Source organism: Centroberyx gerrardi, chromosome 18, assembly GCF_048128805.1.
Source record: "Centroberyx gerrardi isolate f3 chromosome 18, fCenGer3.hap1.cur.20231027, whole genome shotgun sequence".
Lineage (NCBI taxonomy): Eukaryota > Metazoa > Chordata > Actinopteri > Beryciformes > Berycidae > Centroberyx > Centroberyx gerrardi.
The window spans coordinates 10,480,077-10,505,525 of NC_136014.1; the positions used below are offsets into that span (position 1 = coordinate 10,480,077).

The 25,449-nt window shown below is 46.3% G+C and overlaps 1 protein-coding gene across 1 annotated transcript in view; it reads left to right on the forward strand.

The window, feature by feature from the left end:
* syne1a (spectrin repeat containing, nuclear envelope 1a) overlaps nucleotides 1-25,449 on the forward strand; it is a 133,699-nt gene that overhangs the window by 71,095 nt on the left and 37,155 nt on the right. The window contains exons 72-97 of the mRNA XM_078290084.1: nucleotides 136-261; nucleotides 471-647; nucleotides 829-1,094; nucleotides 1,713-1,869; nucleotides 2,117-2,515; nucleotides 2,699-4,303; nucleotides 5,089-5,426; nucleotides 5,583-5,727; nucleotides 6,189-6,407; nucleotides 7,317-7,600; nucleotides 7,837-8,002; nucleotides 8,191-8,346; nucleotides 8,580-8,732; nucleotides 9,253-9,435; nucleotides 9,648-9,785; nucleotides 10,197-10,382; nucleotides 11,094-11,216; nucleotides 11,464-11,646; nucleotides 13,288-13,431; nucleotides 15,651-15,881; nucleotides 18,178-18,318; nucleotides 20,041-20,154; nucleotides 20,532-20,693; nucleotides 21,219-21,428; nucleotides 21,552-21,725; nucleotides 24,778-24,969. Coding sequence (XP_078146210.1) covers nucleotides 136-261; nucleotides 471-647; nucleotides 829-1,094; nucleotides 1,713-1,869; nucleotides 2,117-2,515; nucleotides 2,699-4,303; nucleotides 5,089-5,426; nucleotides 5,583-5,727; nucleotides 6,189-6,407; nucleotides 7,317-7,600; nucleotides 7,837-8,002; nucleotides 8,191-8,346; nucleotides 8,580-8,732; nucleotides 9,253-9,435; nucleotides 9,648-9,785; nucleotides 10,197-10,382; nucleotides 11,094-11,216; nucleotides 11,464-11,646; nucleotides 13,288-13,431; nucleotides 15,651-15,881; nucleotides 18,178-18,318; nucleotides 20,041-20,154; nucleotides 20,532-20,693; nucleotides 21,219-21,428; nucleotides 21,552-21,725; nucleotides 24,778-24,969 — 6,372 coding nt within the window. The remainder of the gene's footprint in view (nucleotides 1-135; nucleotides 262-470; nucleotides 648-828; nucleotides 1,095-1,712; nucleotides 1,870-2,116; nucleotides 2,516-2,698; nucleotides 4,304-5,088; nucleotides 5,427-5,582; nucleotides 5,728-6,188; nucleotides 6,408-7,316; nucleotides 7,601-7,836; nucleotides 8,003-8,190; nucleotides 8,347-8,579; nucleotides 8,733-9,252; nucleotides 9,436-9,647; nucleotides 9,786-10,196; nucleotides 10,383-11,093; nucleotides 11,217-11,463; nucleotides 11,647-13,287; nucleotides 13,432-15,650; nucleotides 15,882-18,177; nucleotides 18,319-20,040; nucleotides 20,155-20,531; nucleotides 20,694-21,218; nucleotides 21,429-21,551; nucleotides 21,726-24,777; nucleotides 24,970-25,449) is intronic.

Below are 25,449 nucleotides of genomic sequence, written 5' to 3' on the forward strand. Positions count from 1 at the left end.
ATTTCTTTTTAGACATATTGTTACTTTGTTTGGCACAACTCTGATAGATATGGATGAACATTTAATGAAAAACCTATTAGTAGGAATGGTGTAGTAGGTTTAGTCCTTCACCTGTGATGGCTTCATTGTTGGCAGGTGAAGCATGAGCGGGCTCTGCAGGAACAGGCCAGTACCTACCTCCAGCTTGTGTGTTCAACCTGCGACCTGTCAGAGCCGAGGGTCAGAGAGACCGCAGCAGACATCCAGCAGGTCAAACTCCAGGTCAGTTATCACATCACATATCAATGATATTCTTGTAGGCTGCAATAAGTAGATGTGTTAACTAAAATGTGGTCAATTTTTCAGCTGTTAGGGTCATAATTAGTTAATTCAAATGATCAACAAAGCACTTTTTTGGTGGACAAAAGCCTATGAGTGTCTTCAGCTGTGGAGAGCCTTAAACCCCTAAGCCTTAAACTCTTTGTGTCTAGATCGAGGAGCGTATGCTGCTTTGTGAGGAGGTGGCAGACAGTTGGAGGGACGCTGAGGAGCAGAAAGCAGATCTGGAGGTCCAGCTGAGAGAGACAGAGCAGCAGCTCCAGAACCTCGCCAGAAGACCTGCAGAACTGGAGCCCAAGATCGCACAGAACCAGCTAGACAAGGCGCAGGTCTGTCTGAGGGTTTTATGCTCTTTTTTTGGGACTGAAGTTTCAGTTTAAAAATAGATAACTAGACTCAAATCTCAAAATTGAGCGTGACTGTGAGTAGTGTGTGAAATATGTATTGAGTGTTAACATACTGTAAATACACATTCATATGTCGTCACTCTGCATCATGTCTATCCTGCAGGAGTTCCTCCAGATGATCAGGGAGCGTCAGTCTGATGTGACCCACTTGAGTGAGGCCGTTGCTGGGCTGACTGAAGGACAGGACTCCGCTGCCCTGGAGGAGATAGGGGGTCTGAGGAGGAGCTGGACGGAGCTGGGCCAGAGGGCAGAGGAGCTGGAGGCCCAGCGGGGGGAGGACATGCAGCGAAGCGGGGAGTACCAGGAGAGCGTGGTGGCTGTGGAGGAACTCTTCCACCAAGTGTCCAGGGAGTGGGACTACCTGGCCAGGTATCAGCCTTTTTTGGGGGGGATGTGATGTTTGCATTTTCTTACGTTTTTTTTTTTGCTTTTTTGTGTTCCTGATCCTTGTAGTTTTGAATACTATGTGAGTTTTTATGAAAACAAGCCTACATGTGTGTACATATATATATAGAAGTTATACACAAACTTCTTGCAGCCATCTTGCTCATTGCTTTCTGTGGAGAAAAGTGCCATTGTATGTCTTTGCTTTAGGCTTGGATCTATCTGCTTTCTTTAGAATATTGATCAGTATGTGTCTATCCTCATGTGTCCTCATGTGATTATATGTGAAACTAATAACAGAAAGGAGAGTTTGTCCTTTAGGCAAGTGCTGTACTTTTCCTGTGACAGTGGTGTGATCATGAGCCGTTGCGTTGTCTAGGAGATGTTTGGCCATGTGCATATAAGCCTTGTTAAAGTAACCTTTCAGAGAACTACACCATTCCTTCTGCTATCTACTTCTCTCCATGCTGCATGTATCATTAAGGAGAACACTGAATTGAATGATGGCAGAATAGTCTTTATTTCAATTTTATTCATCACTTTCTCTTGTACAATGCAAATTATAAGCCTGATATCCCTCAACCCATGTCTGTGTGCACCCAGGGCGGACACAGAGAGCACCAGTGAGCATCTGGAGGCTCTGAAGAAGCTGTCCAGTGACCTGGAGGAGCAGAGAGGAACTCTAGAAGAGCTGAGGGACCAGAGACAGGCCGTCCTGCCCCGACTGAGCCTGCTGGACAAGGAGCTGGTCAAGCAACAGGTGGATCTCTACTCTCGTAGTTCTAACTATATCTTGACATGAGTGTATTGATGCTACAATTAGACAGTGCTAATCATAAATCATAAACAGAAAACAGAAATTGATGTTAAGATGTTAAGGTGATGTTATTAATATAAAAATATTACCATATTAATTAATACTATGCTTTTGAAATTTTGTGAGCATACACTATTGCAAACTCATTGCTGCTCTCCCAATTGTATACTCTCTCTTTGCCTTTCCCCAGGTGGGACACCTGGAGCAGCGCTGGTCCCAGCTTGAGGGCCTGATTCAGCAGAAGATCCAGGACTCAGCACAGACCCTGGAGGACCTGTCGCGGGTGGAAACCCAGCTGAGGGACGCCCGGGAGTGGGTGGAGGAGCAGCGGCCTGCTCTTACCTCTGCCCTAAAAACCAGCCCTCCCCCAGATCTGGCCCAGAGCTTCCTGTTCGACCACCTGAGTGTGTGTGTAGAACTGGAGGCTCGTCAGCAGCTGCTGGGTCAGGCAGTGAGCGAGGCCCAGGCTGTGGCCTCCAGGCTGGGCCTGAGTGAGAAGAGATGCCTTCAGGAGCTCGTTGAACAAGCCCAGACCGAGGTGGAGGCTCTGGGGGCTCGGGTGACCCAAAGGAGGAAGTACCTCAGTAAGGTAGACAGCTGGATGTTTTTCTTTTTTATTATGACATACAGGCCCTGAGTTTCTTCTGAACTGGCAGCCAGGTGAAAACCTTAGAGAAACAAATTGAAAATAACCCACATTTTACTGATCATACTTTAAGTTGCTACACAAATATAGAACTTTAATATGTAATACTTTATTATTCTTCTCTAGGCCTTCACAGAGAGGACACAGTTCCTCCATGGCCTGGGGAGAGCGCTGTCCTGGGTCCAGCAGCAGGAGAGGAAGGCTTTGATAGACGACCACATAGCGCTCCTCCCTGAAGACCTGGCCAAGCAGGTTGCTGCATGTCGGGGAGTCCAGAGTGGCCTACGGGCGTACCAAGGGGAGCTGGCATCTCTCTGGGCACAAGGGCGAGAGCTGGAGAGAGATGCCTCTGACAAGGAGAGAACGGAGACCCTGGCGAGACTGGAGGAGCTACAGGCGGTCTTTGAGATGGCCCTGCAGAGGACCACCCAGCGTCTGACAGACTTAGACAAAGCCTTGACCTCCAGGAAGTACTTCCAGGTTGACCTGGACAAGACTTGCCATTGGTTGAGACGGGCAGATGCCATTACCTTCCCTGAAATCAATTTAACCAACATCGATGACGTCTCGGAATTGCAAACACAGCTGTCCAACTTTCAGAATGTCCTAGAACAAGCTTCAGAGTACGAGAACCTCCTCCTCATCGTCCAAAGAATAGGCCAGGAGATCCTCCCTACTCTGAACGAGATAGACCACTGCTACCTGGATGAGAGGCTCAACGCCCTGCCTCAGCAGTACAACAGCATCCTAGCTCTAGCCAAAGAGAAGAGAGACAGGGTCCAGCAAGTACTCCTGGAGAGAAAAGAGTTTAGCACTTTCTTTGATATCACTCGTAATGCACTGGAGGAACTTCAGGAGCAGTATGACAATCTGGAGAAGCAGACTATCAGTATCGGTGAAGAGGAAGTTGTTCGTCTAAATAATGAATACAGAAATCTGAACGGAAGCCTGTCTCATATTAGCCCTGCCGTGAGAGAACTTAATGGGAAAAACCAGGGGTTTCTCACTAGGGGCCAACAATGCCGAGCGGAAGAGACACAGCAGCTGGTCGACCTCCACAACACACTGAAAAGGACAATTGATCAGAAAATGAAACACTTAGATGATTCATTGAAAACAGTGGTTGAGCACAGCAGAGTATCAACCAAGTTGGATTCAGAGTTAAAGAGTGTGAAAGAGAAGCTGGTCAGACTGAAGTCAGACACAAGCAAAGGTGCCATGGATAGAGTAACAAGTCTTTATTCGCTGCTTGCAAGTGTGGATTGTGTAAGCTCTCAGGTAGAAGCATGTAATCAACAAACTGAAGGCCTTGGTCTGAACTTTGACCCTTCTGCCATCCAGGAAATTACCTCGAGGCAAAAATCACTGCAGTCTTTACGGTTGGAAGTAAAAAGTTGTATCGCAGAAAGTGAAAAGAATATCACAAAGAATGAAGATTTCACAAGAGAGGTTGACAAAGTGTTGGAGTGGCTGAGGAATATTAAGGACAAATGTGAGGAGTCTTTGACCCTTTCAGAGGTCAAAGTTGAGCGGGTACAAGAGGAAGTGAGGAGACTGAAAATGGTGGAGGAGGAAGTGAAAAGCAGATTGAGGGTAGGAGATGCTTTGGGTAGTAGAGAGAAGCAGAGATTTAGCAGTAGAAAGGAGACGCTTCCAGCCTATGTAGAAGAGAAACTACAGGAGCTGGCCAAGCTGGGAGCTGAAGTTCAACAAGAAATTAACACTAAACAGGTGAGTTTCCACAGTAACATTCATAATTGTCTGTTCTTTCCACATATACAAAGTATTTAAAGTGATTCGAAAGGTCTTAAAGTAATGAAATTTAATGGGGAAGTTCAAATCCTCCACTTTTCATGAATCTGATCCATCATTCATGACTTGAACCTACTGAATATTATTTTCCTTCCCCTGTTCCCCCATAGTATCAATATTAATAGGCTTAGGGGAGCTGAACCGAAACATTTGACAGACCATTCCAGAGATGCCATAAAGTTTGAATAAGTACTTAAGTGATGATTAATTTATAACCCTCATGGGGATTTAAAGTGGTTAAATACCATATCCCAAAAGCTTCCCTCCGCTGTGGTTCATGGTGAATAATAGTGAAAGTTAGAGTAAAGTAGTAGAGACTTTCCAATCAGTACAGTTCAATGGAGAGAAAGAGGGTTCACCACTTACTCCATTCCCTAATTAGGGGATTTTTGACCTGTGACATTTTGGGGAGAGGACAAACGAAAACTCACATTCCAAAATGAGGTATCTACCATTTGGGAAAAGTGACACCTACTATCACAAAATGATAACTGATGTAAAAGTAACACTCACAATGAAATATTATTGAACTTAATAGGCCATAGCGTATATAATTGTAACATTTTTGCTGATGGGACCAGCTGTATTTAGGTGTGCATTTCTGGCCACACAATGGATGTATAGTTTTTGGAAAGAAACCCTTCATATAGAGAAATAAAGAAACAAGAAATGAAGTTTATTGGACCATCATCTGTATGTCCTAGCTGGCTGTGGATGAAGCCCTTTCCCTAGTCCAGAGGCACCACTTATCCCAGCAGTCTACCCAAAAATGGCTGGACTGTGCCGGGGCTTTCCTCCAGACGGCCAGCCTGGGAGTGGAGCTGGAGAACCAGACTGAGAGTGTGCGGGAGCTGGACGAAATCTCAGCCCAGGAACAGGCCTTCACAGCTGGGTTAGAGGAGCTGAGGACCTTGGATCCTCTGCTGGAGCATTGTGTGGGACCGGGAGTGGTGAGGAAACTAAGAGAAAAAGTCGAGGCAACGCAGCTGAGAAATGCAGAAGTCAAACAGCAACTGGATGCTCACAGAGAGCTTCTGCAGAGGTGTGTGTCTCTGTATGTGTTCAGATGTCCAATGTTTGTGCATGTTTATGTGTGGGGACCAGGTGATGTATGAATACAGTTGGCATGTTTATATTCTACATATTTTCATATTAAATCTCACTCAGTGGTAATCTGTAATTTGTATGCTTTTCTCAGCTGTGTGGCTCTATGGAGCGCCTTCCAACATGAGAGAGAGACACTGGTTGGACAGATGAATGAGGCAGAAAGCAAGATGGCCATGTTCTCCACAGCTAAAGCAGCCAATATCCAGGAGGCAGAGGACAAGTGTCAGAGATACAAGGTAGGAAATTGTCTGCCACTCATAATGCAGAGATAAAAATCCGTCATCTGCATATTTGCAGTATACAGCTACCTCACTAGGTGCTGCTATCGCTCATGTGGCTGTTAGTGTCAGGTTATTCCTCCCATTTTAGAGTCTGTTGGCAGTGGATGCAGCTAAATATGTAAACATTGGATTGTGTACCCCATTAGCGCATTCTTTCCTATTCACTTCTGTGTTTGTATCAGTTTCCCTACCATTGATTTGGTGGGTTGGCTCACCCTGCATCAAGGAGCTGCCAACCCACCTAAAAGAATTAACATTGGTTTCAGTGAAGAGTTTTAGTGTCCCATGGTCTAAATGCTTTCCCTCCCTGCCAAGAATACATTTCTGTGGGAAACACTGGTGTGCATCTGTTGTCGACTTTCACTTTGTGAAGTGTCAAAAGTCGTTTTCCTCTTCTCTCCCTCCCCTCTCTGTAGTCCCTGGTGACTGAGATCGATACACTTGAGGAGCCTCTAACTGCTGTGAGGGAGAAGGCAGCAGAGTTAGAGCAGGTCAGCTCTGAGTCCAGCAAAGCCGTCACCAGCCACTCTGTGTCATCGCTATGGCAACGCTGGACCAGGCTCTGCAGTGTGGCCCGAGCCCAGGAGAGGGCACTGGAGGATACAGCCAGGGAGTGGAGGAACTTCACTGAGAAGGTAAGAGATGATGGATAGATTGTTGACTGTACCCATGTGTGTGTGTGTGTGTGTGTGTGTGGGTGGGTGTTATGTGTGCATCCATATGTTCCTGCATGGGTGAGCACATATGTGAGTGAATGCGTCTTCATGCATGCATATGTATGGTGGCTAATGCTAACTGTACGCACATACATCCACTCCATTAAACTGCCTGCATTTACTGACAAAGCTGTTTTATGCTTACATGGATCTTACAGCAGACTATTACAACAGTCAAGTGTTCCTGCGTCTGTAGATTTAGGTCAAACACAGCAGCAACTGAATACTGGTGGGTGTACTGTGATGTAATTCTAGGCTTCAAGCCAGTGGTACGCTCCCGCCAAAAAGCTGTGTCGTGAAGCATTTTCCCGCCCTCTGACCTATTTCGAGCATGAAAGCTACCAGCCTCCAACTCACCACAATTCCCACAAAGCACTGTTCCTTAAAAGGAAATGAGGTCAAACTGTAGGAAATGCTCACTTCCTTATATGTGGCAAATTCCTGTTGTCCACCGGCTCTCTGTGGCCCCATTGTTCAGATGGACATGATGTCATTCTGTACGCTCTTGACTCTGGTTTCTGCCTTGGACAGTGACACGGAATACAGATAAGACTTAGAGAGAGTAACAGTGAAATATATGAGCAATAATACTGTTCTCTGGGATTGATACCTGTCCATCAAATGGAGAAGCTGCCTTCTTACTTAGATACTCAGACATTGCAGATATACTAGCCCACTGGAATGATCCTCCTCTCTCTCCAACATTATCAGTCATCTATTCACCATATATTTACTGCATCATGCTATGGTAAAGATTCCCTTACCCTGTGGACATTAAACATGTAAGTTGAACCTGAATCCTCGTCCATAATCTTCTCCGTCCCTCAGATGGAGAAGGTGCGCTCGGTGTCCATAGACCTCCATGGCCGTGTCCCAGACAGCACGGTGGAGAAGGCGGCCACCAGGGCGGCGCTCCAGAGCCTGCTGGAGTACCATGACTCCTTCGGCTTGGAGGTGGAGAGGGAGCAGTCCGTCTTGGCCCTGCTGGGGCAGCACACTCGCAGCCTCAGAGGAGAGGAGGAGGAGGAGGAGATGGAGAGAAAGATAGAGAATGGACGGGAGGAGACGCCATGCCTGCAAGAGATCAGGAGCATGCAGGAGGAATATGAGAGGTGAGGAAAAAATATAAAAATTGACCTAAAATTCATCAGTCCATATTTCAAACACACAGCTGATTATCTTCAAAAACAACTTTTTTTGTGGGAAGCAAGGGTGTCAACTTGGCTTATAACTTTATAACTGCAATAGTATCCCTTATTGTGCTTTACTTTGATGCTAGCAATCATTTTGTAATCCCATTTTGGAGTGAAACATTTCCAATCATCTCCTAACTCTCTGTGTTGTCCAGCCTTGTGCTGCAGGTGCGAGCTAGCAGGGCCCAGGTGCAGCAGGAGCTGAGGGAGAGAGAGGAGGTGGAGAAGGAGCTGGGCCTGGTCAAAGGCTGGATCCAAGACACTCGTGGCTTACTGCTGAGTCCCACCGCAGACCTGGATTCATTGCTGCAAGAGCTAGAGGTGGGACAAACACAAAAACAAACACATACACACACAAGCACACAGCAAGGTGGCGGAGTGAGTAGGGAGACTGCCCTTCAGCAAGTCACAGCAAGCAAAAAGAGAATTTCTCTTTGGGAATCAATAAGGTATCACATCACTAATAAGACTTGGATTTGTAATCTTTGGTGTGCTGTTGTGTGTTGTAGACTGCGCATGGTGAGGTCATCAGCAGGCGTCAGAGTGTGGAGCGTATGACAGAGCTGCAGCAGTCCAAGTACCAGGAGCTGCAGGCCGGTCTGCCCTCTGAGCTCAGCATGCAGCTGGCTGAGGTGGCTCTGGCCCTGGGCTCCGCTGAGGACCAGGTACCCTCTCCTGGATGCAGTTAGCATTATAGTGAATGCACATACCGTAATTCTCCTAAACAGTGCGTATTGCAAAGCGTTACACACAAACAAACAAACAAACTAGCGAACCAATGAATACACAGAGCCCGGCTGTTACTGAGGTGCTCCTCCTGAGTACCTAATAGTGTTAAGATAATAGAATGACTATATTAGTAGTATTTGACACTGACTATTTCCACCATCTGCTGCAGGTCCAGGCGAGGGAGAGGGAGGTGCAGCAGACCAGAGACGTGAAAGAGGACTTCAGCTCCAGACTGCAGGACATTGAGGGGAAGCTGAAGACCATCTCTCTGAAATTGGGAGACAAGGCTTCCGACCTGGAGGAGGCCAGAGAGGAGACCAAAGTAATCAACCAGACAGATTGACTAATTAATAAGCAATTAGCCCTCGTTAAACCGGCTATTCATTCTGCAGATGTTGAGGTTAATGAGCGCGTGTGTGTGTTGGAATGGCATGAGCTGAATTCTGCCCTCAATAGTGACCCACTTTTGTGAGCAGTTTTCCAGATGGGAGTCTGAGCCCCTTCCTCCTCTCCTCCCTCTTCTTACCCCACCTCTCCTCTTACTTTTCTTCCCTCCCTTATCTTCTCCCGTCTGCCCTTCTCTATTAAGAGGCCCCTAAAGCCTACACTGTGGAAAAAAAAACGCCACACATCTCCAGTTCAAACAGACAGAGATAGCCACATGGGGTGCGAGGTTTACTGACGTTTACTCTTCAATATTTCCTCTTGCTTTGACTCCCCTTGCTCTTTGATATTTCCCCACTTCACTACTCCTCCCCTACCCTGCATTTTTCTTATCTCACCTTGTCACCCTCTGATTAATAATGTTCTCTCCTCCTCCTCTCCTCTCCTCTCCTCTCCAGTGTCTCTGTGAGGAGTGCGAGGGCTGCGGTCGCTCCCTGGCAGAGTTAGGCGTAGCGGTGCAGGAGTTTGGGGAGCAGAACCCTCTGTTGTGTAAGCAGCTGGGCGACGCCGTGGCCAAACTGGCTGAGGTGCAGCGCCACACCACACAGCAGGCCCAGGACAGGGCCAACAGACTGAAGAAGGTGAGACAGCCATTCATGTCCACCATGCCTGTCCTGTTCATATATAGAACCCATAAAGACAAAGACAAATTTCCAATCTTGACTCTTTTGCATTTTGGCCTAATAAATGAAAATGCACTATATTTGATTTAGCGATTAATTTATCTATTAATCCTCCCGGCAGTCCCTCCATTCATTCATTTGTGGTTGCCTCCTCTCTCTGTTGTGAACAGGCGGAGAGGCAGTTGGAGGAATATAAGGGGATGAAGTCGTTCATTCTGGGCTGGACGGAAAAGGCAGAGGCCCTGGTCACTGGTAACATCATCTGGAGCTCTGCTTCCCAGCTGCAGGAGCAAATCAGAGCACACCAGGTGAGAGTCTTAATGAGTCACACAGCAGGGTGTGTGCATGTCTTTAAAATGTCTGAAGATGTTATTCCAGGGAGCTGCTGTTCTAGTGGGCAATCGGTCAAGTAATGCAGATTTAGAGTTATGTTCTGATGGATGCATGCTTTTTTTTCCACTTTTTATATTTATTTTGGTGGAAAAATGGTCTTAAATGTTATTCTCATATTAATATTAATTATTAATTAATTAATATTTCTTATATTTAACCTGCTAAACCTGTAAACACCGCAAAACATTACAGCTAATCAGATTCACACAGAACCTCATATGATCTCTTATGGCATGCCATGTATATTGACCGGCCTTAATTAGTATAATTGCCCAACACAAAAGGCTCTTCTTCTTGACTTGTAATTCATGTTCCCATGGTAACAGGCGTTGCTGCGGGAGTGTCGGGGTCTCCATGGCGACTTGGAGGCCATGGGGGAGAGGGAGGGGCAGCTGGGGGAGGTGCTGCAGACGGAGGGGTGGAGCCAGCAGGTGAAGCACCTCAGCAGACGCACCGAGGAGCTGCAGCAGAGTGCCAAGACTCGCCTCCAGAGTCTGCAGGACGCAGCTAAGGTAAAACTGCAGTCCTGTGGCGCTTCAGGCATTACAGGCAGAAATACAGTGGAAAATATAATATAAATATAAATAATAAATACACTCTTAATTAGGCCTCAGGAACGAACCCAATTCAAACATCAGTGACACTCAATCAGTTTTGGGTAGTGAGATCAAATCAGCCTCATTAGCATTAATATTCTCAAGAAGTGTTGCTAATGTTATCCCATAAATTCCAGAAATTTTGGTGCACAATAAGAGGAGCCCATCACTTTACAGTGGGTCACATACAACAGAGATATAACGCCACAGTGCCCCCTTATGGCCGTTTACCTAGTACTACAGTATCAACTATGCTGGCGTGCCTGTTCCTCTGCTGACTCTGTAGGCTTGTGTGGCAGTAATCTGTTACGCTAATCTTGTTGCCATACAGCTGGCACCCACATGGCAGTCTGTTGCTAATGATCGCTAATAACATTGTCTGTTGTTTACAATTCCTGCTGTGTGTTTGGATTTTTTAGGGGTGGGGCAAAATGTCCATGGACAGCCAGTGTAGGACTGTAGACCTTTTATTTGGATTTGATTGTTTAGTGCCTTCCCTTTGAACCACATCTAGGTCAGTTAGTATTTGCAAATGAAGAGTTTTGTTCTAAACTGAGGTACTCATGACCCTCACTCCCCTAACCCTTGTGATTTCCTTTGATATGCTACATCCCTGTCTCTCCTCAGGACATGTTGCGTCTGGAGGCGGAGGTGAAGAGCCTCCATGCCACTCTAGACCAGGTCCAGGTCACTCTCGCCTCCCCCGACCTCAACAGGCTCAGCCTCAGGGAGCAGCTCACACACAGACAGGTACACACACACACACACACACACACACACACACAAACACACACATTTTAAATGCTTTATTTGCAATCAGTTTTTACACAGAATTCATACATACATGTCTACAGATATAAAATCCACACACTGATGCCTCAACTCCTTCTACACTCATTCTGACTTAAAACTAGCGATCCTGACCACACTGCTGATTCATTACACAACCAGCAGTCCCTCCAACTCTCCCTTACATCTCCCTTCATTCCTTTATTAGCGTCTGCTGGTGGAGATGGAGGGCTTCAAGCAGCAGGTGGCGGCGGTACAGCGGTGTCAGAGCGCCCTCCGGCTGCCGGAGGAGGTAGTGGCCAGTCTGCCGATCTGCCGCACAGCCCAGACCCTGCAGCAAGAGGCCAGCCAGCTGCAGCACACCACCATCCAGCAGTGCAACATCCTGCAGGTAGGGGGCAGTCCTCACGGTGCAAATGTACTGCTGATCAGCTGGCACATCAAGTCATATTTATTTGTAAAGTGCTTGTTACAGCTGTTGATGTAATACCTTCACATTAATGTAATAAATCATGAGGGTAATAACAATTTGCAGCTAATAGTGTTATAAAATATAATATAGTATAATAATTTCCCATTAAAGTAATACATTTTGGGGTTTTATTCCAGGAAGATTGAATTTTAGGTAGCTTGGTAGGCAACTGTTATTACATTTTATTTATTTATGTATTTATTTATTTATTATGTATTGCATTAATAGGATTATTACACTATTAATTGCAAATGTTATTACAATAATGGTTTATTTCATTCATGGGAAATAATTACATTAGCATAACAGTGCTTTAAACAAACAGAAAGTGCTCAACAGAGAAAATACGACACTAATACAGTTAAACACAAGAGATAAAATAAGAAAGAACAAACACATCACCACCTTTAACATATGGGGCCAGAGCTTGTGTGTGTGTGTGTGTGTGTGTTTATGTGTGTGCTTGTGCGTTCATTTGAGATGATATGAGAGCACTGAACACATAGGGAACATGTGATGTAATATTTGATCCCCAAAGATATGTGCACCATTTACACAACATAGTTGCCCTACAAATGTTCAACACAGTTGCGCTGTAATGCACAGAGTAATGTATCTGCCCACCAACAAGTGGTGTAATGTAATAGTTTACAGTTGCTACACAGAGGCAGTTGAGCTGTATAGAAAGTCGCTTGTTGCCTTGTGAGAAGAGTTATGTGGTTCCACTTTGACTCGCTGCAGCAGATGCTCCTCTAGGTGCTGAAACTGCCCAACAAGCTTTCTCACGAAGGTCTGGGGTTTTCTTTTTGCCCCCATCCAACCAGTAATATTTACTCACCCTTTGTTTCTGGACTCATTTTGCTGTTAAGCTCATTTTAGTGAAGATTAGTCTTTAGAGGAACAATGAAATGAGCCTCTCTGGGGTGCAAACACCTAAAGCATCTTAACCATCTTAACCACGTCCAGGGAGATTTGAAACAATGAATGTGTTTATATGCTCACAGCATTCTAGATACTGGCTCATATCCCTGTTAAAGTCATATTTGGGATAGGCTGTTTATATTTATCTTCATATCTTGAACCCAGATAGACCTCTATACATGAACAAACAGAATATTCTGAATATTACCATGGAAACAGAGCTGACACAGACTGCAGAAGCTAACAGTGAACTGGATAAGGTGGTTACATTCTTCTTTACCCCACTAATATCAACACATCTCATTTTGAGTATTTGGATATAAGCTTATCCTATTATTATAAATGCTATATTGGTGTAACATTCAAACAGAGTGCTTGAACATATTGGAATAGCAGTGTGCATGTAAACACACTCAGTGAGACATATAAGGAATCAACATCTGGGCAGCAGGGTGGAATAGTGAGTAGGAAGACTGTCCTTCAACTGGAGGACCAAGGTCCAAGCCTCCCTGCTGAGGAGGGGGGCAAGAGAAAAAGAGAATTTCCCTGCACCGATCAATAAAATGTCATACCACATGTTATTAAGGTTTTACAAATGATGCCCCCTCAACCTTTCCATGCTTTTTTTCTGTTTCCCAGGAGGCCGTGGTGCAGTACGAGCAGTACGAACAGGAAGTGAGGAACCTCCAGAGGTTAATAGAAGAAGCCCACCGCATCATTCAGGACCGGCCTGTCTCCACCAATAACATACAGGAACTCCAGGCCCAGATACACCACCATGAGGTGAGAGAGGACGCACACACACAGACACTCTCTCTGTCTCTCTCTCTGTCTCTCTCTCTCACATGTGGTTGTTAAAATATGCAAAAACAAAAGTCTTGATTTGCAGCTACCGTGTCAATCCAGCCTCTGATTGCAAAGCAAGCAGGAACCGATAAGCCGCCACCGTTCAGCACAGTTTAGTCAGTGAGCTCCAGTGGTTTGACTGTAGATGAGCACCGCACATCAAAAATCCCAAACAACCATTGCAACTGAATGACAGTGGTTATCACTCAGGCACCAGATTCCTATTTTCATTTGCCCCAAAGTCACTCCATTTGATATCTAAGGAAATTAATATGCAGTTAATGTCTTAAATGGATTTTCTAATGAGGTCACCTACTTCAACATCAAAGAGCCGAGAGAGAGTGACAGACAGAGAGAGAGAGAGAGAGAGAAAGAGAGGTGAAGGGTAGAGAGGAAAAAAGAAGTTGAGTCATAATGTATTTCCTGTACTCTGTAATAGTTTAAAACAGCATAAAACACAGAGGAGGAGGCAGCAAGAGAGATACTGTATATCCTGGAGTATTTGTGGGCAACCATTAGGGCTGAGTCAAACTGTTCTTTGGACGGTTATTGAGCCAAGAGTGAACTTGAACGAGGCATACGCTGTGCTAACTGCATCAGAATTATCTCTGTGGAAAATCTGTTTTCTGCTTTTGCTCTGTTTGCTGTTATTGCTCAATGCGGTCTGTTCTCCTGATGTCCCAACATGAATACGCAACATTGGCTAAAGGTTCTTTAAAGGTCCTAGAAATCCAAGAACAAATATTGCTCATTTGACCCCTTTTAACACCGTGTTATCAGAAGAGTCCTGCCGTACAGCCATTTTGGAAGTTTAGGTCTAGTTTTGCCTCTACAGGCCCAACACAAAAACAGTCTCCCTTTATCTGATGCTGCATGCAAATAACATTCTGCGCGGGGATGAGATTCCTGTTCGAGACACTGTAGATGGTTATATGTACCTGCATTATCTCAGTGCAGATTTTGAGCCCTGTGCTTTCTGTTGCGGTTTTACTTTGCTGAGTAAGTGTGTTTGATCTCCCAGGCAGAGAGAGAGAGATAGAGAAGAGAGGGGGGCGGGGGAGGGGGGGGGGGGGGGGGGGGTGCAGAGAGAGAGAGGCAAAGACCTGCAGAGAAACAGATCAAATCTCTCCACAGGCGACACATTTTTCATTACATTTTGCAGCAGATAGCGTCCACTTCCCACACTTCACCAGGGAGCACATGCACCTAGGTGTTTGCAGATATTTTTTCTCTCTCTCCCTCTCGCTGCGGAGTGGCTTGGCGTGACAGTGTGTTTATGTCTGAGTTCGGTCTCTAAGCCGAGCTGATAGCTGCAGGTCCACTGGCCCAGTTAGTCACATGACCCGATTATCAGCGCATCGACCATCTGCGGGACAGAGGGAGGAGGAGGAAGGGGTGGAGGAGGAGGAGGAGGAGGGGTAGGAGGAGGAGCCGGACCCAGCCTGCCTGCCCCATTCCATAGCTGTAATCTGACACCCTCTCTGTCATTCTGCCTCTCCAACACTCGCTCTCTCCTTGCGGCTCTCTTTTGTTGGAGGGAATCTGCCCCGGGGATTGGTGGAGGAGGGAAGGAGCAGGAGGGGGAGTGTGTGGGGGGTGGGCAGGCGGGCAGTGAGATCACTTCCTGTTTTTTTTTTCCTTAGCCTTTGTGTGTATGTGTGCGAAGAGGGAGTGTCTGAGGGATTTTTTGAACTATTTCTGCGAGGGGGTCTCTCACTCTCTCTCTCCCTCGCTCAACCAAACATCCTGTCTGTGGGGCTCGCCGCCGCTCTGAGTCACCCGCCTCTGTGCCGCGCTGATTGGCTCCGAGAGATAGGAGAGCGAGAGAGAAAAAGAGAGAGGCACAGCGAGAGAGTGTGTGTGTGTGTGTCACAGAGAGTGAGGCAGTGCTATTCTCTCTCTCTCTCTCCACTTACACACACACACACTGCGAGACCGAAAGCGAGAGACCGGGAAGAGAAGAGAATGCGTCCGCTCCACTTACTCCTCTCGCACCGGCGGCACCGCATTCAGCGCTGAGCCTCCCCTCCCCGTTTTTTCAGGAGCCTACTTATCCAGCACCTATTGATTTCTTATTGTGGACTGAAGCACGCTCTCCTGACCCCGGGGTTTGCTGGTGGTGGTGGCGTTGTTGTTGTTGGGGGATGTTTTGACAGGAGCTGGCCCAGAAGATCCGTGGCTACCAGGAGCAGATCGCCTCGCTCCACTCCAAGTGCAAGATGCTGACGGTGAAGGCCAAGCACGCCACCATGCTGCTGACGGTCAGCGAGGTGGAGGGCCTGTCGGACGGCATGGACGAGCTGAGTGACGAGGAGCTGCCCAGCGCCACGGCAACCGCCGCCGCCGCCGCCGCCAAGCAGCTTCCAGCACACCCCTCCGTCGTCATGGTGAGTGGCCAAGGCTTCACACACACACACACACACACACGCACACGCACGCTGCATGGCTGTGTGTCTGTCTGGCCCGTGTGTGTGTGTGTGTTTTGGTTTGTATGTGTGTGCGTGTGTGTGTGCAGCCTCTATCCCTACTCCCTCACTGTCTAGACCACTGGTTCTCACAGTGGGGTGCGGGGACCCCCAAGGGTCCTTGAGGGGTTTCCAGGTGGTCCACCGCAAAATAAAGTACTTGATTTCACTATAATTTCATTAACTTAAAGTTATCTCAGAATGTACAGTATAAGAATTACTATTCCAATCATAGGTTTTACTCTGCCGCTATCATCTCCCCACTTACTGTGTAGACAGTTGTTCAGTAATTCAATGCTAACTCAACAACAACCAAAAATCCTCCAATATGGGGGTCCTTGGGACAAAATCTGATCAAACTGGGGTCCGTGGAGCCTAATGTGTGTCTATATGGTGCTCCATGACAGGTAAAAGTAAATGTAAAAGAAGCCCTGATCTAGAGTTTGTCTTTTTGTTCAGTGTTATGCCTGTTTCTCTGCTTTCTTTCTTCTCTCTGTGTCTGTGTATTGTATTGCTCAGAGAGAGGCACGCAGGTTTTTCTTTCCCCATCTTCCCTTCACCTTGAGGGCTACTATGCAGGCTGTCTCACGGTGTGCACTGCTGCACAGATACTGCTGACAGTGTTTCAGTTGCTATTTTTGTATGCTGTATCACTTCACTTTGTTTCATATTAGCCTGAATCTGTCTGCCAGCTACTGTGTCATCCTCTGCTTGATCATCCACCTTTTCTTATGTTTGCACAGATCTCTGTCTGCCTACCCTCTTCTCTCTCTCTCTCTCTCTCTCTCTGTGTCTCCTCCTCTCCTTCTGATTCAGATTTCTCTTGCTTCCTTGCCCTGTTTTTGCTGTTTGTGGTGTGTTTGGTCTCAGCGGGCCAGGAAACAGGATATTCTGTATGTGTGTGTGTGTGTGTGTGTGTACTGTATGAATAGGTTGCTAGGGCTGCTGCCATCCTTGATTTGTTATCGTTGCACATAGTTAGCATTGTGTCATTGTTACCACATTATTGTCACAGTACTGCTCAGTTTCTGACTAAACTCACTATGTAGAGCCACTGAGTTTCCCACGCATGCCGGTGGTATGCCGATGCTGTCCGTTGCCTTCCATTGCATCATGAAGCCCGGGAAAAAAAGGCCTCAGTGTATAACAAGATCCTAAGTTAGTCAGCCAAGTTCTACATTAACCGCCAAAAAGCAGCCCAGTAGGTTTTGGCTCACATTTCAGCTCTGCTTCTCTACTGAAGCATGCAGGCAGACAGACGACTGTGCTGCTTCAGGGACAGCTGCTGCTGCTGCTGCTACATTCACTGCTCCCAGTCCTCCTCTCTGTTAACTATGCTACTGTACGCTTTAGCTATGCTTTGTTTAGGCTTGGCCCTTGATCTTCCTGGACTGCTATTAGACTTGTGTTTTTAAGTGCCCCTCTGGTGATTTTTAACTTTGAACTTACCTGTTATGTCACTTTCAGTTGTACTTATACATCATGTGCAGTATGTTGTTGTCTTTTTCTGGCTCTTGAAAAAGAGATTGCCAGGTAAAATATAGCTCTAAAAAATAGTAAAACTAGTTTCTGTCTGTCTGATGGCATGGATAAGGTCTGGATGCCACTTACAAGAGAAATGCGTCTGTGTGTGCCAAGTGCTCATGGCAGGGAGATTAGGTCTGAAACTGCAACTCTGTGTGTGTGTGTGTGTGTGTGTGTGTGTGTTTGTGTGTGTGTAGTTATGTGTGCATTTGAACTTCCCGGCAATAGCCATTCCTTTCCCCTGATGCATCCTGTAAAAATCTTTGTGGGTCATTCATTGCCATAGGATTCCACCCAGGTTGAGCCTCTATCCATTGCACAGAGCAATGCTACACTCAACTTTGTCTGTGTTTTTAATGCTGTGCTACAGTGAAAGCCTTGGGGTGTTTTATGTCAATAGCAGTAATGTGATCTTACGGGTCTTCTGTCTGTGTTATTTGGTTACTCTCTGTCTAATTAATCAGCAATGTGCTCATCTGCAGACTCCCTGTCCTGCACTCCCCTACTAATTTTATGCTCTCCCTCTTTCTCTCTCTCTCTGTCTGTCTGTCTGTCTCTCTCTCTCTGTCTCTGTCTCTCTCTCTGTCTCCTCGCTCCTTTCACCTGGGGGTTTTCTGTTTGGCTCCCCCACCCTTTTTCCCCCACCTGCTTCTTTGATGTGTGTGTTTGATGTGCGGTGTGTGTGTGTGGTCAGATGACGGCGGGCCGCTGCCACACACTCCTCTCCCCGGTGACGGAGGAGTCAGGGGAGGAGGGCACCAACAGCGAGGTCTCCTCTCCCCCTGCCTGCCGCTCCCCCTCCCCGGGGGCTAACGCTGACGCTGCTCTTAACCAGGTACTGCAAACCCCATCCTGGCACCCTCCAAACCCCCCCCCCCCACCACCACCACCACTACTACCTGACCTGACCTGACCCCCCTCCACACCACCCAACCTCTCCATTTTACCTTTTACATTTCAAGCATTTAACTCTCTCTCTCTCTCTAAAGTGACTTACAATGAGTGTGACGGTCGAATAAGCTTGAATTCCCAGAGAAACTAACATTACAAGCAACCACACACTTGCACCACAAAAAATGTCCTTTAGTCTAGTATCTTATTCTTGTTCAAACAAGTGAAAAACTCCAATGCAAATCAGCATGTTTCCAAAGTGGAGTGAACTGAAGTGAACCTGCATTGGAAACCAGTGGAATTATTTCACTCCGTTGGCAGAATTTTTCATTTGTTTTAAGAAAAATAAGAGTTTAAGACTGAATATGCGACTCAATGACTTGTTAAGATGGACATTTGATGCAGTGTGACGCCCCCTACCACCCCACCCTACCCTGACCTCTCCACCACCACCACAGCCCGGCCACCCTCCACCAGCCTTATATCCCTCCATCCCACCCATGCTTCATACTTTAAACATACAGCTGGAGGTTTTCTGTGCTGCCCCTGCTTTCCCTGCTTATCTGTGCAGAATTACCTTGCTGAAGCCAGTTTATTTTTATCACTTGCTTTTTGCTGGGGTAATAGTCCTATGTTATTTTTCCCAACATAGCCTTTTAGCAGGAAAAAGTTTAGTTGAATAATTTTCTTTAGAATTAATCTGTCACTTAGCATGCTATGGCAGCGAAACAGCAGCATTTTGACACTTTGCGGGACACAGCGAGGGTCAGTGCTGTTTTTTTCACTCTTATTGTGAAATGTAATTACTTGTGTCTTGTGATGTGTCCGTGAGCCATTATCAACTAAGTGTCAAGAGAAGACTAAATCAATAAGGTTAAGAGCAGAGTGTGGGGCAGTTGGAGACTGACTGAGGAAAGTATCATGGGAGAGAGTTTAAACTAAATCCATGGGACTTTAAACAGATGCTGCTGATGTGGAAACATCCCACAGAGGTACGAGACAGACCCGACTCATAGTGAGCTGATCTGAATACAGTAGTGGTCACTACTCGAAATGTTGGCCCATACCTTTTTTGCGTGAAGTGTGTGAGCTTGTGGGTAAACTCAATTACTGTGACCCAAAGAGTAATAGAGAGCAATAATACCAATAATGTAATAATACCATAACTATGAACTCATGAAGTAGCAAGCTGCCAAAGTTTGGTTTAAATTCAGCTCAAAGGAAAAGATCTGTGGCTGGTGTTGTGTTTTCCCAGTTATCACTTAGAGACCTAGAACACACATTTAGAATCTGTAGATCTCTGGAAGTCATAGTTTATCTGTTATAATATTGTCAATAATTAATTTACATTATAAGGTATCACAATGTAGTCATAAGTAGCACATATATGCAGCAGATGTGTGTATACTTCCCCCTTAAATAATTCAATTCACATACATGGCTGACAGTATGTCCAAGAACATTAGGACACATCAGAGCAGAGCTCTACTGTTCATTTAGTGAGTGCTTATAAAGGGATCACACTGCAGAACACCCACTTCGATGTATGCAAACACAGCAAAGCTCGGTCTGTGTGCACTCACATGGACACACACACACTCACACACACACACACTCGCAGTCGCACACTAATGAAACCCACACTCACTGTGTCGTCGTGCCACAGGGTCGAGCCCCGCTGAGCCGAGCGCCCCTCCAGGAGCTGTACGACCCGTCTATGGAGAGCAGCGCTGCTAACCTGGACGACCTGCAGAGATCCTGGGAAACACTCAAGAACGTGGTATGTTGCCTTATTACTCAATGAAATCACACCACACACAGAACTATGTTTGCCCCACAGCAATGCCACAGCTAGAACATTCCCCCAACAAAACAAAAGCTAGGATAGGGCCAATTTAAAAAAAAGTAGTTGCAGAGATACAGTTTGACTTCAGCAGCTTGCACTAGAGCCAAAACTGCGACTGAAACATGAATGCAAAACTTCAACTGAAACCAAAATATACCTCCCACCGCCACTGCTACCACAAATGAAAACACAAACGATGGACTGTATGTCTCTCTTAACACTTCCACTCCCACTGCCATCTCTATTTCGCCCATGTCTCCTCCTCATCGCTCCTCTCTTTCTCTCTTCACACCCCTCTCCTCCCACCACAGATCAGCGAGAAGCAGAAGAGTCTGTACGAGGCTCTGGAGCGGCAGCAGCACTACCAGGAGTCGCTCCAGTCCATCTCCACCAAGATGGAGTCCATCGAGGGAGCGCTCAACGAGGGCCTGGAGCCCAACAAGACCCCCGAGAGCCAGATGGCTGCACACCAGGTGAGGCAGAGGGGCGACAGACGGGTCGGGAGGTATTGGGGAAGCTGTGTTTGTTTTTGTGTGTATACGAGAGAGGGAGTGAGAGAAGAGGGGGTGGAGCGGAGTCCAAATGATGGCATTGAAAGTAATAGTATATGTGAAGTGTAGATTGAAAGGCAGACAAGTATGATAACGATAGGGAGGCGACAAAGATGACAAAGGACTAGACTGCTCGGGGAAAACAGAGAGAATGATTGAGGGGTTTAATATTGCACTTGCTCGTGCAAGTGCGACAGACAGCGCGCCACTGTTCGCTGTTGCTATGCCAACTTCACAGCAACTGCTGATACAGTTCCTTTTTGTACCACACCACACCACAGTGAGGCAGTCTGGCCAAACCCCCCTTTTTTTTTTTTGCTTTCTCGCCATCTTCTTTTCACTCCTAAAAATGTAAAATCCACATCCAATCTCTTACCCATATCCTCCTTTTTCTGATCTATTCTCTTTATTTTACCCCTGCCCCCTGTCTTCCGTCCCTCTGTCCAGGCTCTGATGGATGAGATCCTGATGCTGCAGGATGAGATCGGTGAGCTACAGACATGTTTCTCAGAGGAGCTGTTGGGCGAGGGCCTGGGTGACAGCGACAGTGATGGGGACTCTGGGGACCAGCTGGCCCTCCAGTCTACCCTCACCGTGCTGGGAGAGAGGATGGCCACCATCCGCATGAAGGCTTCTGGGAAACGGCAGCTGCTGGAGGTGGGTGCTGGGACCCAAGATGATACGGTTATATCCAGACACTCACATCCCCCACTTTCCCGTCCTCTGTTTCTTATTTACCTCTCATGTTTTATTGACCTCTCATCACATTGCCCCCTACAGGAGAGGCTGAGCGAGCAGCTGGAGGAGCAGCGGCAGGAACAGGCGCTGCAGCGTTACCACAGCGAGGCCGAGGAGCTCGACCATTGGCTGCTCAGCACCCGCGCCACGCTAAGCTCCGCCCTGCAGCCCCAAACCGAAGACATGGATATGGAGGAGCAGCTCATCGACTGTCAGGTGAGACCGACAACGCTGCTGATGATGTCATCAAACTGAGACTGGACTTGAATGGCTGATAGAGCACTGAGAGTTTTTGAGTTTGGTTTATTAAGGTTTCATGGAGGGTGATTTGCTCAAGGTAGATGGTGTGCGTGCCAGATATTTTCCTCACACCAAGGCAACGTTTTGAATTCCTACCACTGCCTTAGGCGCAGTATGAAGTGAAATATTGTAGCTCAGTCTGGCTGCATCGTTGTTCCAGAAATAGTGCCTATCCTTGGATTCCTTCCCTTGGTATTATTTTGCCGTGTCAGACAGGCTCATGACAAGTAGTTGCTAGTTCAGGCACACATACACCTTTCAGCTCATCCTCAAATTTCAACAGAAATTTACAAAACCTTTCACTGAATAGAGGACTCTTATAAAACAGAACAGTATGGTAGCCCATTATTTTCATTGTCCCAATAAATTAATTTTCTAAATTGAGACTTTTGTTTAGCATTAGGATATTAGGATTAGGATTAGGGTTTGCTCCTGTGTCCCTCTCTGCTTTGACTCCTCGCTGGGTCCCTGACATTCCTCCACCAGCCCAAGCTTTGTCCCCCGCTCACCCCGTTACCATGGTGATATCACCTCTAAACCGTTGTGTAATTAGTATCCACAGGGAAGTGGGAGTGGAGGTTGGTCACTGATCCATAACCAGTTTTGTGTATTTGTAAAGGTTTTGTTCGGGACTTTGGTAATTGGTAGGGAAAGATATTCCAGGATCAGTAATTTTGATCACAAAGCAGCTTTGTTGGCACCATTAGTTGAAGTGTGTAACTTGTCCTGTGCTATCAGAAGGAGGCTTAGGGCTATCAGGACCAGGACCTGTGTTTCATCACAGCACCTATCCTGAAGTAGTACGACTGTTGAACTCAGTGAGTCTGGGCTCTACAAGTCACTAGCACTTTGGGTTATTTTATTGATTTTACCTTGTGGTGGAAGTGTATAACTTATACTCTTTAAAATTCCAAAATTGACTGAAAGGGTTAAAACATTCACCCTATCATGCACTGTAAGTGGCTTCTCAGTAATAATAATGTTACTTCTGTGGCTCAGGCAAAGGAAATCAGTGTTTAAAGTGTGTGTGTTTGTAGCAGCTGGGAGACAGTAAGCTGATTACAGCTCACATATGGCTCCTGTAGAGCTCAGGTCTAAAGGTCCGGTCCATGCGGATCTTGCTCTCCAGGGGGTAAACGCTGTCTGCATACATTAACAGAGATTAACAGATCCTCTGCTGCAGCATAGATCCACTGGAAAGGGCAAAGAGATGTGTAAAGGGGAGAGGAGGTGAGGGAAGAGAGACGGAGTGAGGAATGGTGGCGAGAGAAAGGGAAGAGATTAAAGTGGAGGAACACAACAGGCCTGGGTTAAATAGCTGTTGAAAATAGTTCTTAGAGTTTATTCTAATCTCCTCGGTGTGCCAGATGGGTGGGGTTTACTGCATCAAGACAGTTCACATAGCATCAGGCGAATTGTCGATTACAGAAAAGCACACTCAATTTAGTTTCATAAATGGATAGTTTTGGTCCTCAGTTTTGATTGGCTGATTCATGTTTGAAGCTGTTGTAAAATACCCAATAAACACGTATCAGTTCATTTAAATAGTAATGCACTAACCGAAAATCACTACACTGATACACACTGATACACTGATTTATTGAACATTTATTGAACATTTGCATTCTTTTTTATGACAATGTAGCATTACCATCCTATCAAAGCTCCACTTTCCATCATGCCTAACAAATCTCTAAGCTGTGCAAAACTCACTGTGAAGCACAGCCTCTCTTGGCTCGGTGCTTAATCAAATACTTTCCTGTGATTGTCTAAACTTTTCTGGCACACATTGTAAACCCCACCTATCTTGTTGCTGAGTCGGCTACAACAAACCATGAAAAGCATTTCCAAATCCTGTTCGATCCAAGTCTGACAGAGAAGAAGAGAGATTTCGGAAAATATGTTAGAATACTTGGATGAGGCACTGTGTGGAGGAGCGTCTACGGATGTGGCAGTGCAGAGAGAACAGACGAGTTCTCCATCTTCCCTCCGAACGACACTGTGGCAGCTCTGAATAGAAGGGAAGGAGCTATATGGAGACTCTCTATATTGTGAGGGGGAACTTCTCTATACAGAATTACCTCCACTTCTCTGACCAGGGGCCTAATATCCCCTTGTGAAAGGAGGGGATACAACCTTAATCCCACTCTTTTCAGCTTCCATGCCATTGTTACCACTTTGCACCCATAGTCTGGACATGGAATGGGAGGGTCTCCTTTTTTCTTATTTTAAGAAGCACTGATTTGTTAAGAAATGAAAGAAGAGAGTGGGTGGGATTGTCCTGATAAGGATTTGAAGAAAAAGGTAGAGAAACAATCGATATATTCTGTATGAGAATTGATGAAATAATGAATGAAACTAACAGGAAAGAGAGATAGAGAGAGATAGAAACACTGAGCGTGGTAGTAAAGGAGTGCTGCATGTGTACAGTGCATTCTAGAAACGGCTAAAAGCGCTGTGCATTATGTTGAGTGGAGGCCTCTGAACCACTGGAGCGCTGCCTGTCATTCACTTACACAACCAATAAGAGCCCTTTGAGGGTAATGAAAGACAGCTCCCATTGGATAGCTTTGATAGTTTTTTGTTGATGGTGCCATTACTCATCCTGGAGCAGAGACAGCAGATTTCTTTGATGCTAGAGCCACTCTTCATGAGTCATACTACTGAACTATAGGGGGTGGTAGCTCAGCTTGGCATGTGGAATAAGCAGCATAGTTAATAGCAACTGCTATTTAACAATGCAAGCATGCTTCAAGTATCCTCACATGCAGGATTTTACCTAGTATTTTTTCCCATGAGTGACTCTGTAGACAGGTTACTGCATAAAATCATGATTTTGAGTGGGATACTTTCAGGTCGTGGTTAGCTTCTGATCAGCTTCAGATCTGAACTGAAATTGATCTGAAACGAGTCCACAGTCATGTTGATAACCCTGTCTGAGCTCGCCGGCATGCTCCTGCCCTTCCAGAACATGCTGTTTGAGATCGAGCAGAAGGTGGCGTCTCTGTCGGAGCTGTCCGTCCACAGCGAGAGCTTGCTGTTGGAGGGCCGGGCGGGCACCAAGGGAGAGGCGGAGCAGCTCACCTTCAAACTCCACTCCCTCAAAGACAGCCTGCTGGAGCTGCAGAGGATGCTGCAGGACAAACAGGTTGACATACAGGTGAGATAACGACGATGACGCTGTGACTTGCACCAAGGCCATGTGCGCTGCGTTTGTGTTTCGTTATCCCATCCACGTTCTTTTCCTCTCTTGTTCCGTTCCTCCATCCCATCCCCCCCCCCCCCGCCTTCCCTCATCTTTTCCATTTCCCTCCCTTTCCTTCCCCTCTGCCTCTGTCTCATGTCATGTTTGTTGTGTTGTGCTGTGTTACGTCGCATTGTGTATCGTCATCAATGGTAGTATTGTGTGAAAACTAAAGGTCATGTCAGCCTCCTTCATAAAGGTCCACTGTTTTCCACTGCTGAACAACAAGAGCCTGTGTGTCTCACAATGGGCCTCAGACACCAGACAAAAGGATGCTACCTCATCACACACTGACACTAAACGCACTGCAACAGGTGTCTTTTCTGATGACACGCAACATTTTGGCCTTGCTGCTGTGTGGTTTAACTCTCATTCGGGATAAACAATAAACCGGTT